Source organism: Notothenia coriiceps, unplaced genomic scaffold, assembly GCF_000735185.1.
Source record: "Notothenia coriiceps isolate Sejong01 unplaced genomic scaffold, NC01 NC01_scaffold00036512, whole genome shotgun sequence".
Classification (NCBI taxonomy): domain Eukaryota; kingdom Metazoa; phylum Chordata; class Actinopteri; order Perciformes; family Nototheniidae; genus Notothenia; species Notothenia coriiceps.
The window spans coordinates 398,278-410,705 of NW_011369213.1; the positions used below are offsets into that span (position 1 = coordinate 398,278).

The 12,428-nt window shown below is 40.4% G+C and overlaps 1 protein-coding gene across 1 annotated transcript in view; it reads right to left on the bottom strand.

Annotated features, from left to right (window-relative positions):
- Positions 1-12,428, bottom strand: part of LOC104963914 (uncharacterized) — a 28,591-nt gene that overhangs the window by 5,038 nt on the left and 11,125 nt on the right. Inside the window, exons 4-6 of the mRNA XM_010792599.1 lie at positions 12,258-12,323; positions 12,045-12,161; positions 7,951-8,097 (exon numbers count right to left, since the gene is read on the bottom strand). Of these exons, the coding sequence (XP_010790901.1) occupies positions 7,951-8,097; positions 12,045-12,161; positions 12,258-12,323 (330 nt within the window). The remainder of the gene's footprint in view (positions 1-7,950; positions 8,098-12,044; positions 12,162-12,257; positions 12,324-12,428) is intronic.

The following is a 12,428-nucleotide window of genomic DNA, read 5'->3' on the forward strand; positions in this document are numbered from 1 at the left end:
AGAGAGAGAGAGAAGGTAGAGAGAAGAGAGAGAGAGAGAGAGAGAGAGAGGTAGTGATGTGCAGGAGGAGAGAAAGAGAGAAAACAGCAGACACTTATTGGGGTTAAAACATTTAAAATCCAGTATTAACTTCCAGCCCATGCTTGCAAGGAAAGGTCACACATTAGATCAACAAACAAACCAATGTAAAGCAACAGATACTGCTTCCTCCACTCAGCACAACGATGTGAAGAGAACTGACAATTTCAATTTTTCTATTCTGGAGACATTTGTCAGCAGCAAAAACTATTTGTTTGTTTGTTCACAGCCATAGCTCTCAGTGGGGGTTCAAGCAGGAGTCAAATCTGCTGTTTGTCATCTTAAATCTATTAAACCCACTATATTCTACTATGTTTTCATCATTCCTCCCACTGTTCTTCTCCTACAGTACAGACTCTGTTTTTCATTACTGTAGAAAACCATATCAAAACAGTCTTCAAATACAAGAGAACTCGAGACAACACCTGAGACATATTAAGTGAAAATTCACCTGTGCCACATTTGTATCACCTTCCCTCTTGATACGAAGCTGAGCCTCAAGGGGATAAATAGAAAGAACACAGTGAGGGTTCTTGTCTTTGTTTCTTTCTTTACTTTTTCGCTCTTTGGTCACTCACATGTGTATTTTCCTCTCGTCTATTCATCATTCCCTACATTCTCTACTTGCTACCTCATCAGCACACGCTTAACACAAAAGATTTGTTGTCTGTGTTCACTGATGTGACAGTGCTGTCATTGCTTCAACTGTCCCGTCATGCTCAATAAAGTTAAAATATTTTTGTCGACAGAAAAGTGTTGCAAGTTGTTTACATCCTAAGCAATAATGGAGTTAAGGTCTTGTGTACAATTTGTTCAAGAACAGAAGATAGATCCTCTGTTCCAGCTAATTAAATTTGATTTTGTACTTTTGCAAAACAGTTGCAGGGGTCAAAGCGAGATTTATAAATGCAAGTATCTGCTTCTTTTAGTCAGCAAGTTTCTGACTGAACACAGCTAATTAAGGCGAACTGAAGCTATAAATGGGCAGCACAGGGAAAAGGACACAAGCAAATGAATTGTTATGGGAGAAGAAGTCAGACTGCGTTTAGTAAAACAAACAAGGAAAAACATTTTGTACGTTACTAATCGTGTACCATATTAATCCTGAAGTATCAGCACGAGTTGTCCTGTAATTGAACTGTGAGAAGAAAGGGTTCGACTAACAGCAACAACCATATCTTCAGGCTATTTTCACACCGGTGGATACTAGGTGGTTTTATGAAAAGATGAAGAAGAGGCTGCAAAGGATGTTAGTGACTCACTCTGCTGTCTGCGCTGGGGCATGCTGGTACGGGTCAAGCCCTGGTGCTGTGCCTGCCACGGGGACAGCAAGGGGGGGGGCAGCACACCCTACGCAGAGAAAAACACAAAGGACAAGAGGCATAACGTACCAGAACACACACACACACACACACACACACACACACACACACACACACACACACACACACACACACACACACACTTAGAGAACACACTCTCACAGGACAGACTAAACACAGACATGCACACTTGGTCTATCATGGTGTAGAAGAGACTCATACACCGTGTCAGGGTTAAATCAATGCTATAATATAGACTTTCTGTTCTGTAAATAAAAAACTCATAGTATTAGTGTTAAAAACGGTTAGTGTTAACATCAAGTCTCCCTAATGCATTCTCCCTTAGGTAGCTTTTTTGTTGAAAAAATACACTCACTGTCTGACGGTGTGATAAATATTCTACTTGGACTTGTTTCAACTATTCATCGAAGCTACATACATATAGATGATATTTACACTGAGTGAAATATTCATCCAATGATCCTAGCATATCGTTCTGTATGCATTTCCCTGCAATTCAAGACAATGGATGTTTTATTTGGTGCTTACTGTATGAAGACAATTTCTCAACTAGAATTGAAAATAAAGTCATTTGGGAGCACCGTGACTTTAACCCACACATTTTATATACTAGTGTAAATGGACCATCGTTTTGGTTAATAAATATAAGAATAGTCTCTAAACTGTAAAACTCCACGTTATTAAGATTTAGTTTATAGGGAATTGTTGAGATGGACACACATGAAGCAACTGCTTTTTACACTAATTGCCAATATAATTTGTATTTATGCCAAAAAAGGTAATTTTGTTCTCACATTTATTCAGTAATATACTCATTATCATATAAAACCTTTGCTACCTCGAGACTTTCAGTTGTCTTTATGTTGTTTTGCCCTTGGCCACCCTGAGAGCCATTTTCCTCCTTCATCTGTATAATTGCTTTTACATAAATACAGTAAAATCCATTACCAACCATCCCTCTTGCCAAGCCTGCAATCCATTGTAGAAAAGCACTCCATTATAGGTTGTGTTAAAAAACAAGATGACACTGTAAAGGACAACTTTTCAATTCATCACCTTGAAAGTCGACAGGATCACTGTGAATTTTATGTACGTCTACTAAATATGCTGAAGACGTTTTTAAGAGTATCTTTAGTGCATCAGTTTTGGGTTACACAAAAAGATGATTTGCTAGGATTGAAACTGACACTCAGAGCAAAACCTCAGCTGAAGTCTCCAAAACCAAACACACGTTCTGCTTTGGACCAAATTTGCAATTCCGCAAGGTGATTTTCTGTAACCCACACACTGACAAAGTCACTTGTGTGCCACTTCAATATGCTGCCATCCAAAATGCCGAACCCATGGACCAAGTGGCCAAACACCCAATTGCTTGAGTGTCGATCAGGACGCATACAACATAAAAAAAAACACCTGCTTACAACATGTTGGAATCGAACACAACAGCGTGAAGCTTCAGGGGAAAAAAGTGGTTTTAACAAAGGTCCCTTTGTCCGTAATGTTTGGACTACGTTCCTCTTTCCTCTCGAATCTCAACTGAACATCTGTGAAGTTTCACGAATAAATCGGGCATGGTTACAATGCTAAGGTCGTCACAAAATCTGCCCAAAGAAATAAAAGCACAAAGACATGTCCTTCTTGCCCAGACAATCTGCAAACTTCATTTTTTATCTCTACTTCATTTCTATAACGTTTTGGTTGCAACACTATCATAGTCCCAAAATCTCTCCCAAGTCAAACACACAACTGTAGTTAGTTACACAAAGTGGCAAATCCATAGGTATTAATCACTAGGACAAATACAGCATCTACAGTACCTGAGGCACAGTGTGAGTGTGTATCATTTTGACAGTTTTTTTAATAAATATTATATTTCTTAACGCAATTAATGCCCATATGTTCTATTCTCAGTCATTCTGTCTTCCAAACATTTAGTTTTTCCCACATCTAAGCTTCAAATCAGTACCTGAAATAACACAAGCCCTTTTATTGATTCCACATCTTCAGGTGAAGCAATTCAAAGACGTGGCCCCCGTCGGGAGAGGCAAAGTGAAAGGGCAGCAGGGCCATCATGTGAAGGAGAGACAGACCGACTATAACCTTATGAAGCGCTACTTATTTTCTCAATTGTGAAAAGGGCCGGAACCCATTTAAGGCACTTATATAGAAAAGAGAGGCAGTGAATCTGTCAGAAGAGAAAGAGAGGGACAGAGGACTAGAAAGGGAAGCAGCAGTGGCAACTTCCCAGCAATTCCGGTATAAGCTTTTTCAGAGCACTCCTGGTGTGTCTGCTATAGAGGGGGGTAACAAGTCCCCCGGATTTGTTCTCGATATCCATGTTCTTCCTTGAAATCCAACAACTGCTTCGGCAGGAGGTCTGTGCAGAAGTCTCCTGCAGAGGCTTTATTCGCAGGCAGGAAAACCTCAGGCTATGAGAAAAAGAAAGGGTTGTTGGAGGACTCTTGAACAATTCTGACAATGTCTGGCAGCATTATTAGAACTCTGCAGCAGCAAGGCCTGTCAACTTTTACAGTTTTCCATTGCTGTAAAGACTCTTCAATGAAGGGCTGACAGACAAGGGCAGAGAGACAGACATTGAAAGTTTTTCATATTCCATCCAGTTAATCAAAACTTCTTTCATATCTCCCCTACCAGTACAGAGTTAGATGCCTAGTGGCTCTTGCCAGTGAACCTCAGCCAAGGCCAAATGCCCTTTCTTGCGATGTTAACGAAATATAATAATAATGCATGGACCCACGATTCGGATCCACTCAAATATTGAATGGGTTCTTCCTTGGTCAATGCTACACCATTCCACTAAAAAGGGGCCATTAGTCATCCTGTTGACAAACAGACATACAGACAGAACCAAAACATAACCTCCTTGGCGAGGTTGAATACAGAAGTTTTTCTTTTTTAAATGTAATTCTCCTCAGCACAATAATACCATATAAGTAATGGGTGTAAAGCTATGTTCACTAGAGGCTTATCTCATAGTGATTTGTTAAGCTAGGTTGCCTGTGCAGATTCCCAAAAGCAGATGGCAAAACTTGGCAAAGTAGGACAAGCATTCTCAACTAAAGTAAAATAATCTTCTTTGTGACTCAACAACCTTTTCATCAAATAACAGCCATATTTAGAAGAAGCCATGATGCTAATCCCCTAATCCACTACACAGACTTCCTCCTGGTTCGCTAACCCCAGGTCTGGCCGTAACGTCTCACTTCACAGACTTTGGCAATTAAATCCTCACCTGTCCAACGTGACTCTGCTGTGCCTCGTGCATTAATAAGCGTGCATGTGTAAGTGAGTTCATTTGTGGTGGTGTGTCTGTGGTGCAAGGGGCAGATGTGGGTGGAGAGGTAATGTCAGGATCTGAGAGGGAAAAACTTGTTCTTTCAGCCAGCAGCTTAGCGCTGATCAGTGAACCCTGTTCAATCCTCACGCCTCTCCCTCACCTCACCTCCCCCCCCCTCACTCTGTGTGACAGCAAATGGATCTAATTACAGCAAAGAAGTAGAGAGCTAACGTCAGAGAAGGAATGACAGAAGACGAAAATACAGGGATGGAAAGAAATCAATGAAGCAAGACAAGAGGGAAAAGCAAAACATAACAGAGTGAGAGCAGGAGCGATAAAAAGACATGAAGGGTGGTGTGAGAGGGGATGAAGAGGTGAAGAAGAGGATGTTTAAAAGGCACAGAGGGAGTAGGAAGGTAGCTGTAATTATCTTCTATGTCTGCCACTGATGAAACACTGCCTATTGTGTTGCCATTGTTTGTTTCACTGCTGCTGTTCATCTGGTGTTTGTTTATCTGGGTTATTTACAAGGTCGGCTCAGTCTGCTGAACTCATTGTTAAGTCACAGTGAATGTGTCCCGCACTTCAGTACTAGAGATACAAGTGGCACACACACACACACACACACACACACACACACACACACACACACACACACACACACACACACACACACAGTGTCTCTCAGAACAAAAACACACACAAATACAAGGCTGCTAAATTTCTATTGTGCTACAACTGAAGTTCCCAAAAATAATACCGCTCGAGTTCATTGTTTTCTTGAAAAGCAGAGGAGGCGCAGAAACGTTTATCCTGCTGTGATTGCTCTGGGGAGCTATTCAAAATGTTAGTTTTTTTACAGGTGACATTTAACTAGTTTCTAATGTCACACCAGATACAAGCGTCTTGCTGTTTCTGTGTGTCCGCTACTTCTCTGCCTCTTGAAAATCGACAGACATAATACTCGTGCCATATTGTGAGACTTTTTTTCCTCCTGAGCCTGCTTTTGAACTCAAACTTGGATTGTAAGCAGATTGAAATGAGAAGCTGCGGGAGCTGGTGCCCAAAGCGGTTGGTTAGGACGTGTTGCCAAAGCCATCCTACAGACTGAAGAAGTCAGGAAACGAGTTCATCTCAAACAGTGACATTGGTTAAAGCAGCCTACGGAGCTAAAGCCGACAATGTCCGAGAAATAAATATATCAACTGCTTGAAGATGCCGCATGAATACTGTAGACTGAAAAATAAATGTCCTCAAACAGCCATGTCAAAAGGGTGAAGACCAAAAGCTGTTATACTCTTAATCTGAGCTCTAAGCAAAGACAGATTTCTCCTAAATCCATGTTTCACTCACTTCCAGACCTCCGAGAACCAGGGTGCACAGTGAGCCACTGATAAGGCAACAGAAAGCTATAAAAAGATTATAGCTGCTGTCCTTTGACATCAACAATATTCTAGGCTGATCTCTTCAGCTTAGCACTCAAAAAGTACTATCTGAGGGCAAAAGCTACTCCAGTGCTCGGTTAAAGCGGCACTTTAAATGTCAAAGGAGCAGAAAATCAACAGGAAAGGGCATTTCAGAGTTAAGAGAGAAAAAACTATAAATACGACAGTGGATTATGAATGTCTGCTTGTGTGTGTTGGAGGAGAAGAACTGAAAAGTGAAATAAGGAAACAATGAATGTGCAAGAGTTGGAAAAGAATACAATAGTTATCTAAAAATGGCAAGGGTTACAAAGAGAATAGCTAAAGAAACAGACTCCCTAAAAGAAAACTTTGAAAGATTGTATGAAAAACAGGAGAGGTGGAAGTGAAGTTTTGTTTGAGGAAGACTGTGAACCCAGGCTTGCTGAAGGTGCTAAAAATGTCAGTGCTATACCAAAAAGCTTTGATACCATCCAATAGTAAAAACTAACAGAAAAAGAAACAATCCCTTTTGCTACAATATGTGTTTACTCTCTGTTCTCTCTTGTTGTAACCTTGTCGAAAAATCACAACAAAGAACTTGCTGCTAACCTTTACGAGGGATTGTATTCTCTGAAAAATAAAATGCCACTAACATAACTGTGTGTGTGCCCACAGCGTGGCAACACGCATTCTCCACTCTGGTGAGGAAAAGTAATGTAGATTAAAAGGGAGAGAAAAGAGAGGATGGTGGAAAAGAAAACAAACATATCAGAAAAACCAGAGTAGAAAGAATAGAGGGAAAATAATGCACTCCATCTGGCTGTGTTTTAGCGTGTTATTATACACCAGGCACTACAGGTCACAGGTAGATGTTCCCATCATCGAGATACATCCCATAGAGCACAGCTAGTCCTTCTTTGATGGTTACCATAGCAACTGTTAAACCATAATATGCTCTTGTGGTAAGCAGGGACATACAGTATTTTGGTTAGTGAGCTTGTTTTTATTTATTTACTCTGTACATAATAAAATATACATAATACACTCTAGGTCTCATTTCTACAATTAAACAGATAAGACTGAAAATCTGGTGTAATACATTATTTACTCAAAGTAATGTCCTTAAAATTCTTATTTCTGCCTTTGCTATTGTGTGTGTGTGTGTGTGTGTGTGTGTGTGTGTGTGTGTGTGTGTGTGTGTGTGTGTGTGTGTGTGTGTGATGAGAGCAGGTCAATTAGGGGAGTGTTTACTAGGCACCCTGCCTGTGGCACTCCTGCTATTGAATCAATAGTTGGCTGCCACACAGCATGCTATAGTGGCATGATACTGAACACATTGCACACATATCTAATCCGCCCATCTTCCACCTAGCTATCTCTCTGTCTAAATTCCTACTTCCTTTAATCTGTCTTTTTTCTTTCCATCCTTTAACTCTACATCCTCTCTTCCTCAGTAACTGAAGTTAAACACCAGCTTCACAACGCCCTGTTTAGAGTGAGATCTGGGTGAAACGAGTGTGTGATAGGGTCACAACAAGCACATTGACATCGTAATAAACTGTATTCCATAGAGGGGACATGGTGTACTCGTTTTCAGACATGGCTGGCCTGAGAGAAGCAGTAGATAAACTGGTTGAGTGACTCAAGCGGAGTGACACATGTACTAAGTCACCAGAGTATCCCAAAGTGCTGATATGAAATGGTATAAAGATCTTTGTTGAAACACACGCATTTCATTGTTGACCAGTTTCAGATATCAGCAATATTACACAGTTGTGAGCACTTCAGGAGTGCTGTCATGCGTGCAGTGGATGTTTGGACTCACAGCTTGGCTCTGTGGTCTCCAGTAGGTCTGCGTGGCTTTGTCATAGTGATGCTGCGTCCGCCTGTCCATCTGTCTCTCTCCCTGTCGTAGTGAAGAGGGCGCCCTCTGGTGGTGACACTGACATCTGACCGACCGCCCCTGTGCAGGCTGAGGGAGTAAGAATAATTGAATGAATGAAAGAAAGCTTATTAACCAATATCCGGAAGCTGTATTTATTGACTTATTTTAACCTGGGCCAGATGTTCTACTTACTACATTAATGCTGGCACTAAGCAAGTCACTATGCAGGGCAAATCATGTGCAATCAGTGCAATTAGCACCACCTCAATTAAACTTTTAAACAATAAGTTCAATAGAAATTGACTTGGATGCTTGAATATCATTTAAAAAGAAAGAAAGAGATAATTAATTTCTTGGATTTAGTATTTGGCATTCGGCATCAACAGTTAATGTATAACCTTTTCCGGAATGATACTGTGGCGAGCAGTGGTGTAGTGGGGATTTTTTTACTGGGTGGACGCTATTTTAATTAGGTCATCCCAAACAAGGCCGCAAGTGCACAAAACGGGCAGACAGGTCAACAGGAACTACCGGTATGCTTAGTCCTACTTTAGTTAGCTGGTGGTGTCACCCTGGGGTCACAAGCGTGATGACGAATCATAATTCCCCGCGTCCAACGACCACTACACCACTGGTGTAGTGGTCGTAGTAGTTAGTTGTGAAATATCAGATACAATAACATGAACAAACAGACGAAAAATAAATAAAGAATGTGCAATATTTTCTTCAAACTAATTTTTTTTTTCTACAAATAAAACGGATGACATTTAAAAAATTAGTGCATCTTCCCTTCTTCACATCGAATGTGGAAAAAGTCAGTGAGTCAGAAGGTTATCAAACATTATGTATTATTACTGACATATGAAAAATAAGCACTGGTTGTAAGTGGGTACCCTTACATGGTAATTTAAAGATCCTTCAGTAAATGAAACTCACCCTAACATTTACTTTAAGCACCTCCTTTTTCATCTGTTAAACCGCTTTGACTATCTTATCTCAATATAGGCTCTTTATCAGCCTTATGAATTATAAGCACCATCCAATATGAAAACAAATACCAGAGCAATGATGTGCTTTACCTATTTCTGTAAGAAGTAAGCACTAAATCTCATATTATACCTTATGCGTTAATGAATAGCAGAGGAATATGTACTTGGCTGCAAGGACGACATCAGAATCTGACAGAAATGGCTAGATTTCACCAGCCTTTTTGAAATCTGCAATGCAGCTCAAAGAAAAAAAAAGTGTGCATAATCATGAGCAGGCTGCCTCAACAGCGGTGGAAGCAGCTTCCAAAACTGCATTCCATCAAGTCAGACTGAGAAATCAGTTTTCTGTCTGTGATGGTTCCACTTTTATTTATCACATTATTTCATTTTCACTCCTCCCAGCTCTACACACACACACAGAGAGTGCAACAGACTTTCTTCTGGCTGCCACACACACACACACACACACACACACACACACACACCTTCTCTATTGTTTTATAATCAGTCCATTATGTTCAATTCAGTCAACTTTTCTCTCAGTTTTCTCTGTAACACTTCGACTCCCTCACTCTTAAGTAACCGCTATACTGTCTTAAAACCAATTTCAAGGAGAAAAGCATCGTTGTTCAATGTTGTCCTGAAGGGACAACAGAGGCTGTGTGAACACAAACCAGCTTCAGAATTCTTCGAACATAACCTTGGATGCCCACATAGTGCTTCCAAACAGAGGCAGCAGAGTAAACACCTCAGTTTCCCTCTTATCTTCTTACAACATCTTCCCTCTCACAGCCTCCACTCTCATTAATGTCAGACACAGATCTGAAAATGTCCTTTTCATTTTGCTTGTTGTGAGGTGAGGGTGCAACAATGTTGTGCTCAGATGAAGAACCTGCAGTGGGTGGGTGATCATTCTAATTGGAGGCACAGTATGCGGCAGGGAGGCTGGAGAACAGACCCTGCTTTGACATTATGGTATTTCTCTATACGACAGGGATTTGAATAATGTCAGCCAGGCATACGGTTGTAAGGCTAACAAGCGATTCTGGCCAAGACACTAATGAATGTTGGAGTGGAGATGGAGCCAGCTTAAAGCGAACAGAATGGAGGTTATTGAAACACAGTCTAGAGTGCGTGAGTAGACACACTGGAGTGCATAAGGGAGCAGAGAAATGAACTCCAACCTGCAGTAAAGGGTACCACAGTATGTCTTCAGAGACCACTAGAGAGCTGAATGGTGGATCCGTTCATCTATCACAAGCCTTTTAAACTGTGTGTTTTCCTCAATCCCTCAAAGTGCCACAAAGCACAAGGTGATGATGTCTGTACAAACGCTATTTCTTCTCCTTTTTATATCTTTATAAAATCTGGTATTGATGTAAAAAAAAAGATTGAAGGCTGAGCCCAGACATTTCAAGACTGAAGAGAAGTGGTGTCAGGGTGATGGAATACCAGACTAGAAGCTACATGCTTGCAGGGCATGATGGCTACATGAAAGCAATCAGCAGACATGAGCAGGATTACAGCCCTGTGTGAACGTGCTCCAGGAACAAACGCCTCTATGTACTGTACCACTACACGGAAGATGAACCTAAATTGATTTTCGGTGTATGAGCCTTGATCATTTACTTGTCAGTGATGAGCGTCACCTTAGTTCATATGTCATGTAGAGTTTCTTTCAAAGAGTATACTTTGAACATGTATAATAGGGTTACAAAATTCTGGGATTTTTCAAAGATGGAAACTTTCCATGGGAATAAACGGGAATTTATGGGAATAAACTTGGAATTTTCTAAATTGAAGGTTGACTCTTCATAGGGAACTTAAATATAGTTGGGGAAAGTATATTTTAGCATAATCTTGACTAAAACAAACAGATGCCATTCAAGTACACTTGAATATCCATGCCATAGCACACTGCCACTGCATGGCTATTGAGACCACACCCCCTACAGGCACTGTGCATTCCTCCATCACATGCACGGATGATTTCGAGAAGACTGGATCACACTTTTGAGCCCAAAGCACAAGACAAATGAAGCCACATCTTTTCATTTTAAATGGGACTTTGTGGGAATTTTTGGATGGGGGGTGCATTTTTGTTCATTTTTCAATGAGTAGGGTTAAGTAATATTTAACTCAACATTCCTGTTTTCGTTCTTCAATGAAACAAATAATTGTTCAATAAAATAATTAAAACTTGTTCTGTTCTACTTAAAAAAAAATTATAATAAATAAAAAAATCTGTTGAAATGTCATGTTTTTTGTTTAATTTTGCATCGAATATTTTCTAAATTCCCCAGCTTAACTTCCCATGGAAACTTTCCGGAAATTTACCGGAAATGTTCCGCCCTTTGCAACCCTAATAACAGCTGCATCTTAACATAAAGAGGGTCCTGATACAGTATGTTCCCTTCACTAGAGCTCCATAATAATAATCATATATGTATATATTTGCACCCTTATGCATCCAATATTGTCATTTCTTTTTTATTTGGCAAGCCAATGGTCTAAGGAGTGAGGGTTGCATTTGCAGAATCTCTCTGCGATAATCTTGTCTGTTTCTAATCTCGCTAATGACCTGTTTTTAAAAACTGTAGTACTTTCAAACATAAATATAACAGAAACCCATCAGCAGAAATAACTCACAAACTGTAACAAGATAAAAAACTGTCAACTGTCTATACTATCAGTGATAATTCCAGACAAAATAGTATCTGCACGCCTTACAGATAGCTCCCAGCAAATGTAATTTATCAGAGCAACATTCTGATCCAACAGAGATCTTTGTCAGGCTCGGAGCTATGAGTACAGTGTGCAGATCTTGTCAGACTTTCGCCTCCAGATGGTTTGATGATTCAGCACTTGTAGAAGTGTTTTGGATTTACGTGCCCTACTCTGTGTTTAATGTCTGTCATAGTCCAAAATAAAAGACAGGACGACAATGTATTACTCAAATTAATGTAATCATTTCTCCATCTGACATAGAATGCATTTCCCTTTTCAGGCTTTTCACTTGTATCAGTCCTGAACACAACAACTCACCATTGGTTCCCGCTGATGTTGTAACTGTTGGCTCTGCAATGTGAGCTGAGCGATGGTCTTGTCTCGGCTCCTCAGCTCCTCTCTGAGCACCTGCACTTCCTTGATCAGCTCCTCCAACTGGAAAAACACATACAGTATACTGTGAAGAAAACTGGAGACAAATAAAGAATATCCAAATAACCACTGCTATACACCTAAAGTAAAGAGTGTTACCTGTGATGCAGTTGTATTGTCTTCAATCTCTTCAGGAACATCTGCTGGAGAGTCAGTATCCTCAAGCTGAAAACACACACACACACACACACACACACACACACACACACACACACACACACACACACACACACACACACACACACACACACACACACACACACACACACA